The 21,524-nt window shown below is 36.7% G+C and overlaps 2 protein-coding genes across 4 annotated transcripts in view; one reads left to right on the forward strand and one right to left on the reverse strand.

Annotated features, from left to right (window-relative positions):
- The window catches only part of RALGPS2 (Ral GEF with PH domain and SH3 binding motif 2), a 121,986-nt gene that overhangs the window by 76,847 nt on the left and 23,615 nt on the right, over window positions 1–21,524 (forward strand). The gene's annotated exons all lie outside the window — the stretch shown is intronic.
- On the reverse strand, window positions 1,401–19,553 carry ANGPTL1 (angiopoietin like 1; the record flags this gene model as incomplete). Its single annotated transcript, XM_081112958.1, has 5 exons — window positions 19,494–19,553; window positions 14,164–15,009; window positions 4,702–4,895; window positions 3,179–3,449; window positions 1,401–1,588 (listed from the first exon to the last, which is right to left on the reverse strand). The coding sequence occupies exons 2-5, from the start codon at window positions 14,981–14,983 to the stop codon at window positions 1,401–1,403; spliced, it is 1,473 nt and encodes a 490-aa protein (XP_080969084.1). The 5' UTR covers window positions 14,984–15,009; window positions 19,494–19,553.

Genomic DNA, 21,524 nt, shown 5'->3' on the forward strand with positions numbered 1-21,524 from the left:
AGCAGGATTTTTCCAAATAGTAAGGATCAGTAAGTTAGAGAGGGAAAGTATCATATATAATAAAAGCCTAATATGCAAATCAACCAAACGGCTGGTTGCTATGACGCCCCCTGACCACCAGGGGACAGACGCTCAACACAGGAGCTGCCCCCGGTCTGCAGGCCTCAACTGGCGGCAGCAGCGGGGGTGGTGGGGCCCGCGAGCAGCCAGCGCCAGGCCAGCAACGGCAGGTGCCAGCAGGGGCCCCCCAATCACCCCGCCAGTTGCCCCACAGATCGGCCCTGATTGCTGGCCAGGCATAGGGACCCTACCCATGGATGAAATTCCTGCACTGGGCCTCTAGTTTATAAATAAGCTTAGAGTTATAATTTAGATCTCTGTGAGACCATTGGCTCATTAAATATTCTGCATTTGTATAATATTAGCATCTTACTAATATAACAACATAAAATGCACTTCAGGAGATTTTGTCCAGCAAATCATATGAAGATAATACAGAAGAAAGTATTTGTATATTTCTGTTTCTGTAAATTGACCATTTAAATATTGTCTACATTTATTTTTTTTGTTTTAAAAATAATATATTTTAATACTATGGGTCACTTAATTCTTTTGGGAAATTGGCATAAAATAATATTGTTACAAATTTAGATTTAATTATTTCATGTGAAAGGCACAGATTCCATTTGAAATAGCTTTTATTTAATGCAAAATGTATTTTTTATTGGCAAAACTAGAGTTTTCTCTAATTTCCTGTCTATTTTTAAAAATATATTTTATTGATTTTTCACAGAGAGGAAGGGAGAAGGATAGAGAGTTAGAAACATCGATCAGCTGCCTCCTGCACACCCCCCACTAGGGATGTGCCCACTACCAAGGTACATGCCCCTGACCAGAATCGAACCTGGGACCCTTGAGTCCTCAGGCCGACGCTGTATCCACTGAGCCAGACTGGTCAGGGCTCCTATCTATTTTTTATAAATAAAATGTATGACTTGACTGAAATCTGTAAAAATATCTTTTCATTGGAAGTAAGAAAAATCTCATAAAGTTTTTAAATAAATTGTTAAAGATGTCAAACATGTATTCAATTTTGATTTAAAATAAAGCTGAAGTTTGTTTTACTTTGTGGCAAATATTTACATTGTTAAAAACAAGCCTTGCCCATATTTATCATTGTAATTTTTAAAGTAACTAAGATTATGCAAACTAATAATATTCTGCTGTATATTGAGGGAAAATGAAACCATATTCATAAATTCTCTTTTATAGGTATGGTAAAATTTGTTTAAAAAACTATATCTGTAGAAATGAATTGTGCAAAATACTATATGTATAAAATTTACATTTTCAGGGACTGAAAAATACAGAGTTCTATTGAAGTTGTAGACTGTCTCCCTTTAGTCAATAGGCTTGATCATCATTTGAACTGCTCTCAAGGAGTATGACCCGCCTCGGTATTCGGCCCAAAAGATTCCATCTTGGTACTTGCTTCTGTAGTGGCCTCCTCGATACCACACTCCGTTCAGGTTAGAATGAGCACAGGCGTTGTACCACCAGCCTCCTTTATGAAAGTGCGCACAGTTTCCTTTGAGGGAAAAATAGTTATCAGAGTAAGTTTCTTCTAAGTGTGGTACTCTGCACACCATCCAAAACCTAACTCTATCTGTGGAACAGTACATTTTCCTTACTGATTTCCATTAGCCTTTATCTTCATAATTTTGTTTCTTCATTTATTCTGTTACTGTTGCTTAAATATTAAGTACATGAAAGATCACTGGAACTTTCTTATCTTGCCCTTTGCTTGCTTAGGATTTGTTTTGTTGTTGTTGTTGTTGTTGTTGTTGTTAAGTGATTTAATTTTCCAAGTAGCAGGGTAAATAAAATGCAAGTATTGTTTGCATATAAGAGAGAGATTAGAAGGGAAGATAGGAAGTTGCTAAAGAGAGTAAAGTTTGGGGGAAATTGAATTCTCAAAAATAATATAAAACAGTATGACTGTCAGTTAAATGGGTTTCTATAAAAAATGCATACATTATAGTTATTTCACTCATCCTTTTTACCTCTCTTGCCTATGTGAAAAAAAAGGCTGTTTTCCAGGATACAGCTGAACAGAAATATAGATCAATTTTGGGGGGTGATATCTCCCCCCCAAACCTGGGTTAAGGAGGCAAAAAATATATGAAAGTTAAATTAAAAGTTATCTTATGTGGGTGGCCTAATTGATTTTGAGAAGAATATTAATTTCCCCTCTGAATAAAGCTCGTTTTCCTTTTTTATATGTCGCAATTGTTTGCTGTTCCCCTTTGCTAAGAAATGCCTTTCCCCATATACCCAAGTGGCTTCTTCCTTCACTCCCTACAGTTCTTTATTCAGAAATAACTTCTCACGATAACCTTCCTTGGCCACCTCACAGAAAAGAGCACCTACCCCATCCCCTGCTTCCTATTACTTTCTTTTCCCTTTCTGAGTTTCATTTTTCTTAGAGTACTTGTCACCATCTGACAAGTCATTTGTCTCCCTCGTAAGCTCCTAAGGGCAGGAACTTTATTCACTGCTGTGTCCTCAGCACCAGCCTGGCACATGGGAGGTATCCAGTCAGTGTCTGTTATGAATTTTAGGCAGTTGACAGTTTTATTTCAAGATGAATACCTTTTTGTTTTGCTTTCCATTGCCCATCCCTCCAACTTAGACCAACAGAACCTTCTTCACAGAGGTCATGCATTGAGATTTCTTTATAGCAGTGATATTCAACCAGTTGCTGCAAGAATTTTTAAAAACGCAGTACCTGATTCTTTAGTCAGGGGCACTGATCTCTTTTCCCTTAGATTGTCAAATAACAAAATGACAGCAGCCATACAACAATAGCTGTCCGGTGTGAATGAATCAAAATTATCCCTATTTTTTGTCTGATCGGCAAAAAGTATATGTTTTTTGGTGTGCCATAGAATTTTAATAATTCATTTATGTGTGCCATGAGATGATAAAGGTTGAAAATCGCTGCCTTATAGAAGAAATTCTAAAGCTGTTCCTTTCCAGATTATATTCCTTTTGACTGAGTCCAAAATGACCTTTCTAGAAAGATTTTTAGTGGTGTACACTTTACTAACAGGTTCTATTTCATGCACAGAAAGTGGTGATTCTACAAAGAATGCACATCAGCTTTTTTCCTACCCACCTGCATACATATCTTTATCTCTGTCCAGTGTGGTGAATTGTTTACCATTGTGCCACATCATAGAGTCCCCTGCATTTCCCTGGTAAGTCCCCAGGCGCAGTCTATAGAATTCACTTTCAGGTTCCAGGCGAAAGCTGCTATATTCTGCATAGACTTTTTTATCACTCCAGTCTTCTAATTCAATCAGCAACTTGTAATTATCTTGGTTGCTAAGCATGTAAATATTTTCCAATCCAAGCCAGTATTCTCCGTCAATGTTTCCAAACCCTTTCTGTTCATTAAGAAAGAGCATGAGTACATAAATTACTGTAGTGATAGTACATGTTTTAATAGATACGTTTTAAATGTTTGAGCATAATGATATTGGCCATTTAAGTGGTAATGTGAAATTCCATTTTAGTAGGTCACCCAATCTTTATGAGCCCCCACATAGTCACTTAGTTTTGTTTTGCTTTCTCTTAATTTGTCAGTAGTATTTATTTGCACAGCTAGTTTCAAACCCTACAAATAAGACAAAGGCAAAAGAGAATAAAAGTGACCCATAGCTGCTAGAAACATTAACTAATGAACTACCCAGATCCTTGAAATGGGTTCCTTATAGCTCTCATTATACAAAGTGCTAATTTTTTCCTAAAAGTATGTACTGTCCCCACAATAGTCAAACAAAAGGATATCTAACATTATGATCATTCTATAAAAGTGATAATATCTCTTAGAACAAATAATCTTCTTTAGCTCTATTTTAAGTAAATATAAGAAGATAAAGTAGTAATCTCCAAAGTTTCTCCTTTGAAAAATTGTAGATTAATGTTTGAAAAAATAACTGTCCCATTTCAGTAAGCACTTCCCATTGTGTTTAAGTTCAGCAAACCTTATCTTAACACTAAATGTATTTTCAAGGAGGTTGTGCTGCAGAATTTCATTTTTCTTGTTAGTATTTGTTTAATAATTTATACTTCTGACATGGATATATTAATGTCTCATTTTTAGCTGCCAGTAAAATATCACCTAAGAGTGAATAATCACATGTTATTTCACAGTTTTGACTGAATTATTAACCATCTAGAAAATAATAGTTTCTACCATCTGCCATCCTTAAACTAAAAAATATATACCACTCAAAAAAAAAAAAAAGGCATTAGCATGGCTTATCAGAGGTAATTAGTCCTAGAAAAGGGGTAATTTTTTTAAAGTCCTATACTTTATAGTATTGCTTAAATATACTTGATGATGGGTACAGATGTGGTTGTAAACAAGCAGTCATTGCCTTAGAAAATGGAATTAGGAGAAGTCTTTGCAAAGAACCACTTACATATTATGTATGAGTCATCCAGATGGAAAGAGGCCATTTTAAAATGCATCTTCAGTTTCCTTTTTATGTTTTAATTTTTACTTTAAAACTAGAGATGAGAATCATCTTTTTTGACAAACGTCACTAACGAAAAACATGGATAGTTATTTTTTTACCTGTGTGTCTAATTTATGGAATGGCTACTGTCCTCTTGTCTGATTCACTGACTTACCTTATAATTGTCCCAGTTTCTGAAGAAGTTGACAGAGCCATCTGTCCTCTTCTGAATAACAGTCCAACCCCCAGGGTCCAAACTGTTCTCACACCATAACTGCAGTGGTCCATTGCTGTTTTCGGGTTTAATCATATAAATTCCACTGACTGAGTAGCCAGCCTCTTTTGCTTGCTGGCAATCTTTGAATGGACCTGTAATTAAAATATTATTGATTGGCTGGAAACTTAATAAGAAAACAGCCATATTAAAATAGTTTTTAATCAGGAGCCTTACCTTTGTATCTTTCTTTACAGAAACCACTTTTTGTCTATTGTGTACACAATGCTATAAAAGTTAAAAACTAAGTAAAAGGATTAGCACAAGCCCCACTCTCCAGAACATTAACTTGTGTCATTTTCCACAATTCTTGCAAGCCTTTGTACATATACACACGTTTTTATACTGTTATCATCATAACACATATAGAAAGTTGGATTCTGTCTTTTTATTTTAACAAGCATTTCCATAGTCTGCATTTAGGTACTTATGATGCTGACATATTATTTATTCCGCTGACATTGGACATTGAGGTTTTATCTGATTTTTGCTGTTAGAAATAACATTTCACAAAGTGTCTTCTTAGGTTTCATTTTTTCATATTTTCTTATAAAAATGTTGTGGGATTGATCTACTGGATCAGGAGAGTGTGAAACTTCTACAGTTCCGCATAGTGCCCAGTTTACTGTTTTTAAAACTTGATTTCAGTGGAATACACTAGTTCTTCGAAATAGTAAAAAACAGCATGCCATGATGAGTTTTAGAATTGTTGAATGGTCCATTAGCCTTTTGGAAACTCACACTGTACATTCACATGTTAAATACTGAAAAGCCCTGAAATAAACCATAGTCTCCCAAACTTATAAAATCTTCTAACTTTTCCCCCTATGCAACAAATAGTCCGTGAGAATACATTTCAGGAATGTTGGCAGTGTGCCTTTCTAAAGAGTTGTATTGATTTTATGACTAATAGTAATCTTTAAATTTAATCTACACAATGACCCTGTGATAGTTTACAGATGTTCTACAGATGAGACAGTTTACTATAGACTAAGGTCCCGTATCAAATATGGTAGTAAACCCTGGACTTGAAACCGTTTCTTTCTCATCCCAGAGTCCATGCTCTGACCTGCTGTTATATTTCAGAGTTTTATGGAATCTCTCATTTTTTAACTCACTAATAAGTTCTTCATGTCTTTTCAAATGACAAAGCATTTTGTAAAATCATTTGTAGAATGTCTGACTCATGAACTTGTGATACCCACATTTTTGGATCTAACCACTGAGACAAACTAGCCAGGGCTATTAGAGCCTTTTGATACAACACTTAAAGTAGTCATTATCAGTAACTGTTAGTTCTCTCCTTTTCTCCTTTCTAACTTTGACACATAGTAATAGCTTATTTAATAATATAAGTATGTAATAATTTAATAAATATATGCTTATTTAATTTATAGATTTAATGTGGCTGTTCAAAGATGAACACACAGTCATTTCTACTGTAGCAGTAGAAATTTCTATTGTAGCAAAATATTGTATTTCTGAAAAATCCATGTTCTGCAAAATCATGCACTGAAAATAACAGCCAGTGTTAGCTGTTAGCATACTTTGTCATCAGTTGCAGTTAACTTGTGGCATAAAACTGATGAAATGCTTGGGAAAATCCCATATGAACCAAAATGACCCCTTTGTTTTACTGATATTATTCTCCCTCTTTTTTTATTTTTTAAAAAAATATATTTATTGATTTCAGAGAGGAAGGAAGAATGAGAGAGAGAGAGAAAAACATCAATGATGGGAGAGAATCATCAATCAGCTGCCTCCTACACCCCCCCACGGGGGACCAAGCCCACAACTCAGGCATGTGCCCTTGGCCAGAATCGAACCTGGGACCCTTCAGTCCGCAGGCTGACACTCTATCCACTGAGCCAACCTGGCCAGGGCTATTCTCCCTTTTGCTAGTCACGTATGAGCTGCTTCACATTACAGAAACATGCATTGTAGTCAAGTCAGAGAAAGGTAGGAAGTTGTATTTCAGATAGGATGAAATTTAGATAATTTAAATTTCATATGTGGGAATGAAATGGAAGGAAAAGTGAAGTGTGATTTCCAAGTCCATTCTTAGATTATTTTGTGTAATGCATGGTAACATACTCATTTATATATTCATGGAAGTTCCCATGGGCACGAACTGTATCTTTTGGTTGTGTATCAGCAGTTTAAACCCACTTAGGCACTCAAATATTTGTTGAATTAAATGAAAAAAAGCCACAGTGGTTTCCCCAGTTCTGCATTAATTTTTCCAGAAATGTCTTTGCTGCTTCTGCTATAGGCTAGAAACTGTTTTGGCTCAAGCGGTAAAGAAATAGCCATAGAGGGCACATCCCCAGTAGGAGGTGTGCAGAAGGCAGCTGATCGATGTTTCTCTCTCATCGATGTTTCTAACTCTCTATCCCTCTCATTTCCTCTCTGTAAAAAATCAGTAAAGTATAGTTTTTTTAAAAAAGAAAGAAACAGCCATAGAGTGTAGTGGGAAAGTGGGGAAGTGGCAAGTAAAGAGAGAATTCGCTACAGCGTAGCAAGTGCTTTGATGGAGTTATACATCCAGGTTGTGCACAGTTAGGCACATGGGATCACTAGCTAAGAAATAGCTAACCCAGATTTTTAGGGAAGAGATCAGAGTCTTCCTATATCGGAGCTGAGTTTCAAAGATGGATTAGTAGTTAGGCTGGCGGAGGTAGGAAGTCTGATCAAGGCCACACATGAGTCATGTGCTGAGGCGGAGAGGGGAGGGCTCCGTGTCACAGAGGAGTTCCGGGTTTGGCGTGCCTCTAGTGGGAGTGACTGATGGTGCCACTGAGAGCCTTGAGGTGGACACTGGAGCTGAAACGGGTTCTTTCAGTTTAGAAGTAGTCAGCATGGTTATTTCCAAAGTTAGCCAGGGTTTCTAGGTTGTCACTCAGAGTGGTCAGAGTTTCTTGTCTTAAAGCCTGTTAGTGGTGTGATTACTGTCTGCATGAAGTGTTTTTGTTGCAATACACATACCTCTCTCATTTCCGAAATTTGCTTAGTTTCCTTTGTATTGTTTAGTTCATGAATATCATCTTTGTAAATATTTACTCTGCATGCATTGGAGTATAGTTTGGACAATTTATATTTAAGTATATATTCATGACTTTGACTTTCATGAGGTTATTTGAAATGCTGTAAAATATTTATCATTATTTTTTTTGTTAATCCTCACCTAAGGATATTTTTCCATTGATTTTCAGAGAAGTGAAAGAGATGGGGAGAGACAGAGAGAGAAACATTGATGTGAGAGAGAGACATATCCATTGGTTGCCTCCTGCATACGCCCCGGCCAGGGCAGGGGATTAAGCCTGCAACCTAGGTACATGCCTTTGACCGAAATCGAACCTAGGACCCTTCAGTCCATAGGCCAATGCTCGGTCCACTGAGCCAAAGCAGCCAGGGAAATGCTATAAAATATTTAGAAATACCAAGGTTTTGAATGTTGACAGAACATTTATAAAATACCTTTTTCTTTCTGCTATTTAATATGCCCTTGGATATTGAAGCAAATGAAAGAGTTCTGGGTTTTCTAAATCCAGCTTTGATTTGACAAGACTTCCACTTGTGCAAATTTAAAATGATCTTCAACTTTAATTTTCAACCCACATTTTTTCAGTGGGCTTCATATTTACAAGGTGGATGCCTGTTAGACTTACTTGATATAAAGAGAGGCTCAGGAAAAATTAGTTAATTCTTCTCCAGTACATGTGGATAAAATTAATAAAAGTAGTGCTTATTGTTACCTTTTTTCTCCTCAGTGAAGATAGTAAATATAAGAATTTAGTATTTGTTTATATTTATTTTATAAATAAACCATTAATCTGTCTTAGCCAGTGTGCACTGTTGATCTTGGCAGAAATAGTTTCTCATTATTACTTGAATATCTCATTTACTTTCTGCTCTAGAATAAGGTTGTAAATCATTCTTATAATACATATTTTACTACTTTCTCTGTACTGTAAAAAACAGTACAGAGTGGGAATTCTTAAATGACTAGTAGAAGGACCAGTTTTCTTTTTGAGAGATCAAGTATAACTTGTTCATTTGAATATTATCAGAAATTAATTGACATGATTTAGGAATTTGTTCATAGTGGTTTAATGGGTATAGAAGTACCTTTGTTTTAAAATAGGAATCTTATTAACCCATTTCTTGTATTGAATAATCTTGTGATATTCTTAATCTTCCATGACACACAACTTGATTCTTTTCTAGGCAAGAAACTGGAATTCTGTACATGGAATTTGAGGGACCGGTCTCTTCCGCCTCAGTTTTTTTGATGGTTAAAGTTTGTACAGGGCTAACAAACTCCAGTTAATAGATCTGATTCATAGAAAGAAAAATATTGACCTGTAATTTCCCAGTGAGTATGTCTCATGAAGAACCCATATTTTGACCAAAGCAGTGGGTTAACCCCTAGAGTCCCGGGGAGCGCGATTGAGCTCCTCCTGCAGTGTCCAGTTCTAAGTCTGCTTTTATTAGTGATGATGATATTGCTAAATATGTCAATTCTTGCTGTGAAAATGACGATTTTGTGGAAGACATTGAATATGTAAGTAACTTCATTTACTTGCGATTCATAATTTTTTTCCTAAATTGCTGTAAAATCAGCAAAAATGCCTTGGCAATTTTAGCATAGTTCCTAGGATATTGGAACTCTAAGGGTTAAATAAAAGATTTCAGCTCTGGCGAGGTGCCTCAGTGGGTTGGTGCATCTTCCTGTACACTGGAAGGTCTCGGGTTCCATCTCCGGGCTGGGTGTGTACAGGAAGCAGCTGATTTATCTTTCCTCTCCCTTTCCCCCCCTCTAAAATGAGTGGAAACATATCCTCAGGTAAAGATTTTTTTTAAAAAAGATGTCATACTTTGAATAGCACTTGTGCTAGGAATCAACTTTAACATACTTGCCCTTTTTCTACAAACTAATTACCTAAGTTAAAAGGAGAATCCTGCCCTTTTTGTTTTTAAAATTCTCATTTATTTTCTTACTTTGTCCGAATACTGTTCTCTTTGTGATAGGAGAAACAGGACAAAAAAAAACACACACAAAGAAACACCCACCAATTTAGAGCTTTCAGATAATTGTTCAGCAAGTAAAATCTTTTGAAATGTAAACTCTTTAATTGGGTTGTGAGTTAAGTATAAGGTACGTATATTTGACAGCATTTCTGGAATGGGAAGTTTGAGGCAGATACTTGCTAAAGGATAATAGATTCTTTCTTGTAATAATATGATTTACTTTGTTCATTAATCTTTAAATTCAAAATGCAGTTACCAACCTGAGCTTTTATTTTTCAAATTATTAAAGACCTTAACCTATTGTTTTTCATAACTAGTTAATAGAATTATATTCTAACTAGAGACTCAGTGCATGAAATTCGTGCATTGAGGGGGGGGTGTGTTCCCTCAGCCCAGCCTGTGCCCTCTCACAGTCCAGGGGCCCTCAGGGGATGTCCGACTGACAGCTTAGGTGTGCTCCCTGAGGGTAGCTGGCCTAAGCCGGCAGTCAGACATCCTTAGTGTTGCTGCAGAGGCGGGAGAGGCTCCTGCCACCGCTGCTGTGTTCGCCAGCCGTGAGCCTGGTTTCTGGCTGAGTGGCGCTCCCCCTGTGGATGTGCACTGATCACCAGGGGGCAACTCTTGCGTTGAGCTTTGCGTTGGTCAGTGCATGTCATAGTGACTGGTTGTTCCACTGTTCAGTCGATTTGCAAATTAGCCTTTTATTATGTAGGATGGGTCCTTTGCTTATTAACCAGACTTCTTTAGTTTTTTTGTTTTAACTGTTAATATAAGTATTCCACTAAAACCAATTGCATCCTTAAAATTTATGAATAAGAAACATTTTAAATCATTGAAAATTAGCTTATTATGCACTTAACAGCATATTTTTAGTTTTTAATTATTTTTTTCAAGTTTAACTTTTTTAAGCTCACCTTTTATATCCCTTTACATGTCATGGCAAAGCACATACAGAGAAGTGCACCCACAAAAGTTAATAATCAGTGATGGTCAGACCACACGCAAATCATTTTTTTCACATGATTCACTTCATTTAATCCTCACAACAATATCTTTTACAAAAGGGGCAGCCAGGTCTCAGAAAAGCCTTGCCCAAATCCAAGGTTCTTGACTTTTAGGTCTATGCTCTAACACACTGTAGAGAAACTCCCAACTCCCTTTACCTGTAAGGAATAAACTTATTTTTTATAATGCTACCATTTGTGAAAGAGTGATGTTTTCTTCTATAAAAGACTGACCTAAAGTGCAGCCACTGAATATCATTAACAGCTAAGAGTTTTATTGATGGCAATTTGCCAGTGTGTAGTCATTCCCAAACATTTTGTTTTTAAGGTAGAGGGAAGGTTATGTTCCTGGAGATAAATAATTTATGTTGAACTAACAAAATTATGCCATTACTTGCTGTAAGTTCATAATAAGTTTGTCAATTTTTAAAGACCAATTTAAAAGAAAATATAAAACTGACTGTCATTAAAAAACCTTTTTTAAAAAATGATGGTAAGATATAGATAACATAACATTTACCAACTTAGCCACTCGTAAGCGTGCAGTTTAGTGGCATTAGTTCATTCTCATTATTGTGCAAGCAATCTCCAGACTCTCTTCAGCTTGCAAACTGAAATTCTATGCCCCATTCTACAGCTCCCCATTCCCTCCCTCACCGAGCCCCTGGCAACCACCATTCTTCCTTTTGTCCTTATGAATTTGACTTTTCTAAGTACCTCAAAAAAATAAAATTACACGTATTTGACTTTTTGTAACTGGCTAAGACACATTTTAAATAATACATAAAATGATGTATTTAGACTTTAGAGTGATAATGTACAGCCTACATGTAGACACCAGTAATCTGAGCTTCTTGGTATTTGAAGCATATGTCAGTACAGCAATAGCCTCCCATCTTTGCATTCTTTGTGCAAGTACCCAAATAGCTTAGACATATTTTCCAGTCTGGCATAGGATATTATGAGAGTTTAGCACATTATTAAGAAAAGAAAATAACTAATTTGTTTCTTGTAGTAAGTTATAGTTGATAAGAATCACAGAATATTAGAACTAGAAAGGGTGTTAGAATCATCCAGTCCAACCAATGCTCATTGTACAAATGAGTAAACAGAGACAGGCAAAGTGACTTACCCAAGGTCAGTAACAAAGAAAACACATTTTCTTAATTCTGTGCACTTTTCTTATATATTCATTAGTGTACTATTGAACATTCTTATAGTGTAATTAATATGTCCTTAGATTTCAGAGACCGACATTTATAGAATAAAATAGCTAAAAATGTTTGCTTATAACAACAAATAATAACAGAAAAAGTTATGCCCGTTCTTAATTTTTACATTAAGTATTGGTTTAGTAGGGATATATATCACTGTTTCATTAAAGCAAAAGTCTGTTTAATGGGACTTTTGATATGCTGAATCCCTAGCTTGGAATTTAATTCTGTAATACTAGATTTTTCTTGCACTACAGCTCAATGTATAATAAAACCTAGAACTGATATCTCATTTCAGATAAGCATGTTTAGTGTGTCAGCATATGAATATGTTAGTATTCATTCTTAACATTCATTCAGTGTTAAGTGATGCCATCCACTTAACATTCAGCACCCACAGAAAATACTCCATGACGGTTGTCTCCATGTGTACATAACTATGCACCCACCAGTTTATTAAAATCCACACGCTTCAATTATGTTTATTCATAAATCATATGTACAACTGATTTTGTGTACATTAAGAGCTTACAAAAATATATACATTTTTAAAAGAATATACAAAATAAATATTTTTTTCTTTCTGTATTCAGTGGATCATTTTTTACGTATCTCTCCTTTGGAAAACAAAGGTGGTGGAGATAGTAATAATGATCAGCACTTACACAGTTTAATGGTACTCTAGCCTATTGTTACTGAATGAATCCAGTATATAGAATTGCATAAAGTACTTTCTTGAAGGTTTTTGAAATGACACAACTTCAAGAAGCTGTATAAGAATGTAATATCATGCCGAAACCGGTTTGGCTCAGTGGATAAAGCGTCGGCCTGCGGACTGAAGGGTCCCAGGTTCGATTCCGGTCAAGGGCGTGTACCTTGGTTGCGGGCACATCCCCAGTAGGGGGTGTGCAGGAGGCAGCATATCGATGTTTCTCTCTCATCGATGTTTCTAACTCTCTATCCCTCTCCTTTCTTCTCTGTAAAAAATCAATAAAATATATTTTTTTTAAAAAAGAATGTAATATCAAGTCAATCAGCATCTATTTAGCATATGCAAATGAGACACAATACCCATCGATCGGGAAGGAGCTTATAGTAGGAAGGCATCTTTTTAGATGTGTATAGGTCCTGTGTGTACATGTGAAGATAACTGGTAATGCAAGAGCTAATGGGAAATGTGTTACAAAGAGAAGAGACATTCATGGAGGGAGGCAATCACTTCAAGCCTATGGGAGTCAACAGGGGCTTCAAGGAGGAGTAGCTACTTTTATTTTCCCTTTTTTAGTCTGGGCCTTATAATTTGAATAGTAAGAAGACAGTGACTTGATCCATTTTATTGAAGCGGGCGGTTTTTGTAAAGGAAATCAACAGAAGGAAAGCTAAAGAAGTAGGATGGATCTTTTGAGGATATTAGTCTTACCCGGCTAAACAAATTGGACTTTTTCAGTTTGCAGTTGGGGAACATACAAGCAGACGTGTGATGTGATCAAAGTGGTGGTTAAAAACAAATTTTTTGGCAATGTAGAATATATTTTCATGGAGAGATAAAATGGAGTTATGGAGGCCAGTTGACAGGCTATTACAACATCTGAGTTGCAGGCACTGTTGCAGGCACTCCATTTTAAAGATGAAGAAGCGGAGGCACGGAGCAATTCTCTGCCTCCCCACCCCACCCAAGGCCACACAGCTAGTAACTGAGGAGGTTCCTATCCTCTAGACTCCCGTAACTGGTTTGGATCAAAACTGGAGTTCTGACTCTGAATACAAATGAGTTAGCAATGAGCTTACTAAACTGAAACAAAGATGAATGGTTTATTTTTGCACCTAGATCAGTGACTGATACTGCATGAAGGAAAGAATGAAATTAAGGAAGAGAGGTAGAGATCTTAGGATGAATTCTAGGTTTGGAGTTTGGGGGGAGGGGGGGTTGCTAGTGAAAACTTATTTATACTTATTTATAGTCTTAGAGCTGAGAGATCTATTTTTCAATTCTTAGTAGAAAATAAAAATAGACATTTTAATATTATGTATAATTACTTCACCAAAATGAGTATTGTTTCCTCAACTATAAAACATATTAACACCTTCCATTTTTAAAGTAAGTGGTAACTCACCTTCATTGATGAAAGTTACTGGTGGTATCTTGAAAGGGCTTTTGGTGGGAGAAGTCGGCACATCAGGTGGTGGCATTAAATCTCTGGGATCACCTGGATCCCTCTGTATCTCATTACCTGCCAGTAGCCCAGGAGTGTACTGATGACTGCTAGGAATGTGTCGCGGCACTACCTGGACAAGAGGAGGAGACACATGGGGTTCTTGTCGGGAAAAGATCCGCAAGCACTGTTCTTCCAACAGAGTGATCATCACAGACTGATTATTGACAAGGTCAGTCAAGGAAGCATATTTCACTTCTAGCTCCCTGTACCTTGTTGCCATCCTCAACATTTCTGTGGTGACGTTGAGGATTTTATTTTCCAACTGGGAAAGTTCAAGTGAGTTATCCCTCTTCCGAATAATCTCATGTAGTAGCTGCATGTAGAGTTGGGTAACTCGCGAGTTCATGTTCCGGCTCTCTTTTCTCAGCAGCTTGACCTCGTTCACGATGTTTCCATCCACATCCACCACCAGCTGCAGGACATCTATCTCCCGCTTCTGCTTGGACAGCACGTCCTTCAGGTTCTCCAGGTCCATCCTGGTGATCATGTCTTTAATGGTGCCTGCATCTTGCCCTTTGGTATTGACACAAATCGGCCCCGTTATTTTCTGTTCAGGTACCAGGAACGTGTACGCACATTTCTTTACCTCCTCTTTACTGTCTGTGGCACGAGGATATCTCCTCTGGGTTATTTTTTTTATTTTGAACTCTCCTCTACAGTGTTCGGTGCCCGTTAATAGGAAGAGGAGCACAATTAGGGTCCAGATAAAAGCCTTCATTTTGAAATGAGCTTGTGTAACGCCTTCTAAAAAACAAGCCAATGAAGGGAAGAAGTAAAAGGAATAAATAGTCATCTACTTTTAAAGTTAGTGATGTAAAAAAAGAATATCTAATAATAAATTGGACCAGAATTAAAGTTATTAATTTCTTAAGTTCAGTATCATAGTACCTTCGCGTTTGTTTCAGAGACTACCTTTCCAAGTGCCACCTTCCTGCTTTTTCTTCCCAGCTCAGTGATTGCCCACTGTGGGCAGAGGCACCTAATCAGAGACTTTTCTGACTTTTAAAAAGCTCACTTACTACCTGAAAACTCTTAAAATGGCACACAATATTTGTAAGGCATTAATTAAAACATTGTTCCCTAACTAGTGTTAAAGTTACTAGGTGACTACTAGTCGATATTTTATATTTTATACTGTGCAGTTTCAATTAACCCTCTGGTTAAATACCTTTATAAACTGTCAAATTCAATAAACATTTTTAGGTAAATCTAAAATGGGAAAGTTTTACCATCGTTTTGTTGTTGCTGTTGTTGTTTTATAGGATGTCCTTTTAGGATTGGGGACAAGTTTAAGAATGATAGCATGTGTATAGTCATTATTGTGGGTATGGTGTTTCTCAACCATAATATTATATATGCTCTAAGCTTATATATATTTCAGCAGGTTCATTCTCGGGTTCTCCTGAATTGCTTTTTAGTAAAATGTTACCTTTCTATAACCATTACCAAGGCAAGGAACTACCTGCAATTGAGTGTGGTTGTTAAAGTTGGGAAGTGCCTCGGAGAGCACCTCAGTCGAGAACCTCTTTGGACCCGAGTGCATGGTGAAGGCCTGGGCCGCACAAGCAGGTGATGCTGGAGGCAGGTCAAGAACTCAGGTTCCTGGGCTCTTCAGTGAGGGTTGGTAGCAGTAGCACACACACTGAATGTGTGCTTGCCCAGGATGTTTCATTTTTGCTGTGGCAGATGAGAAATACTTGTCCTCTATGCTATAGTTTTGTGGAAACTTTCATTAGAACTAGTTTAGTTACAAGAACCGGAGCCTCTCCCTTTCTCTGTAGCTACCTCCCTAAAGAGGAGCAGCAGAGAGAACGTGTCCCTCCATCAGGTCATCAGCACCTGCTGTGTATAGCCCACCTCTCCTGTAAGCTGCAAACCTGTCTGCTCTTTTGGAAGGATGGCAGTGGATACACTAACACAGAGCTTTTCTGCTTGTTTTCCACCCAAGTGTCATTTATTGGAGAAGCTAGGGCCCAGGTTGTTTATGCCTGCGATCGACAATTCCAACGCCATCATACTTACAAATGCCAGGCATGGTTTAAAGCCCTTCACATGTATTAAATCATTTGCTTCTCATTACAGACCTTGGAGGTAGATTAATATGATCTTCATTTTTAGATGAAGAAACTGGCAGCCGGAAGTTACGCGCTTCACCCAGAGTCACACAGCTCCTAAGAGATGGAGCCACAATTTGAACCCAGGCAGAAACTCTAGGGTCCATATTTTTCATTAACCACTACATCACATGGCAACACGTTCTCTCCTTTTTTTATCAGCAGCATTACAACAATCCCCTATATTTATATCTGCTTGGCACATGTTAACTATTTGCATCACACCATTTTGCAAAGGAATAAAGTTGTGGAAAAGCTAAAACACTCAAGTGGAATTCAGATCTTCTTGTGACTTCTCTAGACCCGTGGTTTTTATCCTGGTCATTCATAACAACAGAGGAGTCATAACTTTGTGTTTCTTTTTACAAAATGGGGGGAGAAGGGTAATGAAAATAAAGAGTGGTTGGAGTGTGGGGAATTATTGGTTTTTTACAAAATAGTTTAGATAGTAAGGGTGAGCATAATAATATTACATATGTATATTAAAGCCCCTCTGTTGCTGACTGCTCACCAAAAGCATACGTCGATGAATACTTTGTTTTTTGTTTTCATACTTTGCCTTCTGATATTTTAGAGTTTAAGAGTCTTCTATTTTATTTTTAAAAGGACTTTACTACGTAGAGTTACCGACACCAAAAACCAATGCAAGATTTCTCATTATATTTATGGATTCATGAAATTCAGATGTGGTTTAATTTAAAAACCGTGGGCAAAAATAAATAAAAAAAACTGAGGGCAGTACAATAGAAGCCCTCAGACTCCTGGGTAAATGCAGATTTCTCCTGTGGTTACTGTCCTAGTGCTCAAGTCCTCTCATTTCTTAGATCATAAAATCATTTTAATAATCTGCTATGAAATAAGATACCAAAACAAGAAAAATTTAGAAAGTAGTGTGAAGTTCAAAACAAGTAGAATTTTATGAACAATATTCTATTTGAAAAGCTTGAGTTCCTTCCAGACACAGATTTTTTAGAACAACTAAGCATATAATCCAAGACTATTGTGACTTTACATCAGTATTTTCACAGAAGAACAAATATGTGAAAATACGAATCTAAATTAAAATAGCAACAGCTTCCTTTAGGTGTATTCTGTCTGCTTTAGCTCTGTATGGGCTCCTGTACAATGAAATCATAACCGAAGTCACTGTCTACCATAAGAGAATCTGACCTAAATTTGTATTTAAAGGAGGCAATTAAAATTTTTTAAAAATAAATACAACACCCTTATCCTTACTAAAGTGTACTGACTTTGTTGTCATCTAAAACAGAGTAAGGAGCCAAATTTTTAAGTAGTAGACTGAGCTACGTCATGGGTAAAGAACTAGTTTTAAAAATACAGTTACTGTTACATTTTCTGAAACATTCTCATTTAATATTTTCCCACATATGTTCAGGTTTAAAAGTGAAAGATCCATAAATCTGTGTTACCTCATAAAACCTTTCTGTGTATGTTAAAAATTTTCCTAGATCCCAAGAGAATATTATAAATTAGTTACAGTATACTTGAGTTTAAATCTGTCTTTGCTTGGTTGTTTTTTTGGGGGAAAGTCTTCCATGCTTTGTGTTAACTTTATTGGTACTTTTTCCTCTTCATAGTTGTTACATTGTCGGCTAGTGGAGAGAAGACATAAGTAGGATTGACTTCCTTTCAGATGGGAAACGTATAGAGGCACCTCACTGTCTGTGTCATGCCCTGAAAACAGCAGGAGGCAGCCAACTTGAATTTAGGAAGCATTGAAGATACCTTAGATAAAGAACTTCCAGATTGTGTATTGTGTTCTAGGAAGAGACTAGCTATCTGTGTGCTTTGGGTTTTAGATTAAATGCTACTCTCAGGCTTCAGTAAGAATTGAGATTTAATGAGGTCCTGCACTTTTCATAGCAAACGATGAAAAGATGGCAAGTATTGCAGATCCAGTTTTGCTTGGGAATTTTATCAGAATCTCTTGTGAAACACATTTCACAGAGATCTTCCCAGTGTTTTAGAGTTAAGAATGTTTACGGAAAGGACATGAAAAGTTGGGGAAATCTTAGCTTTACTGTTATTTGCTTATTGAAGATACTTACAGTTAGTATCTTGAATGTTTAAAAGGACAGAGGATCCCCAAATCATAACAAACAAGTATTTTTGGTGTTAAAGCTTACTAATTAGTAACCAGGCATTTATTGTTAATAATTCTCACAATACAATTAAAGCCCCCAGATGAAATATTGAAAGAATGATAGCATGCGTATCTGAGGTCATTGCTTATGGTTACCAAAATTATTTCTATATAACATTCATATATTATCTATCTTTTAACCATGTATTTAAGTAACTGTATCTTTGGGGTTTTACTTTCTGTTGTTAATGCTGACTTACATAATACTTATATCGCTTTTTCTTTTTCTCCCCAATCCTAATCTATAAGGTTTTAGGGGGGTTATGTATCAATAACTTCGCTTTTTTAATTATTTTAGTTATAATAGTTTTTATTTCTGTTACCCAAGTTAAATTACTGTTACATGTAAACCTGGGAAGATATTTAAAATTTTGAGTTTTAACAAATATCATAGATCTGTCTTAAATCATTACAGGAATTTTTGCTGACATTTAGTTATACCATAATTGAGGTGTGTTGCAAAGACTTTCAGTTAATTTTATATCTTCTGTGTTTTTTAGCTGTAGTTTAAGATATCTAATGGTATATAAATCTTCACACCCTGTAGATATGTGAAGACTAATGTGTATAACTTTTCTTTAAGTTTGTATTTTTTTGTTTTTCATCACTATGCCAAACATATAAACCTTACACATAAATCTTTATGTTAAAGTTTCTATCTTGTGTCACGATAGCACTTGTTTTCTGAAACCCACCGTATATACATTAATCTATAAGCATGTCACTAAAGATCATTAAATTAAAAAATAACACATTAATCATAAAGTACGTAATGACCAGGTTTTACATAAAGTTGAAAAACAAAAACTTTTCCAGATTAAATAAATTTTAGTGTATTCCAAAATTCATTGTTTAATAAGAGATTTTGAAATTTCTATGACAGATGTAAAATAATTATGCATTTTGACATACATTAGAATTTTTAAGTAAAAATAAAAGCATTAAAATACCTTTTGCATCTGTTGATAAAGCAAAGCCAGAAACTTGCCACTCTTATTCTTGCTTTTAAAAATCAGTGTAGGAGTTTGTTCATCTGTGACTTTAATGGCAACTGCATCTTTGTTTTGGGCTGCTGAATCCAGGCTGTAATAAGGAACTTCTTTTTCTTCTTACAACGCTAATCAATCGAATTTGACAAGCCACCTATGTAATCTTAAGTAGTGGAGTGGAAGTTCTGGTCTGTGGGCTGCCTTTAATCCAGCAGAGAAAGCGTTGTGGCTTTGCTCCGTCTGCCACATGGAGAAACGCTGTAACCAGCTGCAGCTGACCCAGACTGTATATACAGTGCCCTTGAATAGTGATTCCCTCTTTCTCAGTAGACTCGGGTTCAGCCCACATCTTACGTCACCAAAAAATTGCTGGAGACTGGGGGCGTGGGGGAGTCTCCTCCCTAGGATTTCCTCTCTGTGGCCTTAAAATAGGAGTGCGGGGAGTGGGATCAGCGGGAGCTGAATAGCTCTGAACAAGGAGAGACTGTGCAGGTTGAAGGAAGGGCACCATCTGGAAACAAACTATCCTAGTTCAGCGGCAATTATAAAACAAACATTGTAGTCTGCTGGCCAGAGATCCTTTAAGTTAAATACTGAAAAAACACAGTACTCAACCTCACTTAGAAGTAGCTGCAGGCTAGTGAGTTTGTCTTTTGTTACAAAGAACTAGTTGCACTGGGTCAGGAGGCAGCCACCTAAAGAATGTAATGCTCTTTATAGCCTAGAAGTTTTAAACATTTCACTGAGTTTCCATTTTTGAAGATTTTAAATGTTATAAGAAACCTAATGTTGTAATATGCTTATCATTACCAAAAATAAGTGGAGATCTATGTATAAAATTATTTCAGAAATTTAACATTTTTTAAACCTAAACTCTTATGCTATATGTCACTTCCTTCTGTTCTACAACATGGCGCCTCTTGTCTGAATAAGGTTATTCTCATGGTTGATATGATATAAATGCAAACATAACTCTGGCCTGTGGGGCGGGGGTACACACACACACACACACACACACTGTAAACTTGGAAAAGTCACCTTTACCTACCTCTGGCCCAGTGCTTCTGCTATGAAATTAGGGTGCTGGAGAGAGAATTACTAGTTGTTGAGCACTATAACTATGCTAATATATTTCATTAAATCAGGAAATGTGATTCAATAACTCAGTAGCTGGGGAAACACAAATTTAGGCATCTCAATTGACTCGGCTTAGTACTTCAGCACTAAGTGGTAGACTGGGGGATTAAACTCTTAACTCCAGAGCATTATGCCACAGTCTCACTGGAGTATATAATTGCTGACTGCTGCTGCTAGGTAATACCTTTGGGCTCCCTCTTCTGTACATACCATGTGCTTTCCCCTCGATGTTGATGTAGCTCAGTGATGGCAAACCTTTTGAGCTCGGCGTGTCAGCATTTTGAAAAACCCTAACTTAAATCTGGTGCCGTGTCACATATAGAGATTTTTTGATATTTGCAACCATAGTAAAACAAAGACTTATATTTTTGATATTTATTTTATATATTTAAATGCCATTTAACAAAGAAAAATCAACCAAAAAACGAGTTCGCCTGTCACCTCTGACACGAGTGTCATAGGTTCACCATCACTGATGTAGCTTGTACTTTATCTTTCTGATACTCTACCATCAACTGTTGATCCATATATCCTTATTTAAAATCAGCTTAGTTTCTGGCTCTTTTGCAGAATTGTTTCTTTAAATTCCTGTGACATACATAGATACCAAGGGTTGCAAACTCAAGGGCCTATAAAGACAAATGCTCACCACAAGAAGGCAGCAGAGCCCTAACTGGTGTGTGCCTCGGTTGGTGGGAGCATTGTCCTGTGCACCAAAAGGTAGTGGTTCGATTCCCAGTCAGGGCACATACCCAGATTGCAAGTTCGATCCCAGTTAGGGCATGTGCAGGAGGCAACCGATCAATGTGAGTCTCTCTCCCTCTCCCCCTCTCTCTTTCCCTTCCTCTCTCTAAA

The sequence above is a fragment of the Myotis nattereri genome (genome assembly GCF_964212035.1).
Source record: "Myotis nattereri genome assembly, chromosome: 18".
In the NCBI taxonomy this organism is placed as follows: Eukaryota; Metazoa; Chordata; class Mammalia; order Chiroptera; family Vespertilionidae; genus Myotis; species Myotis nattereri.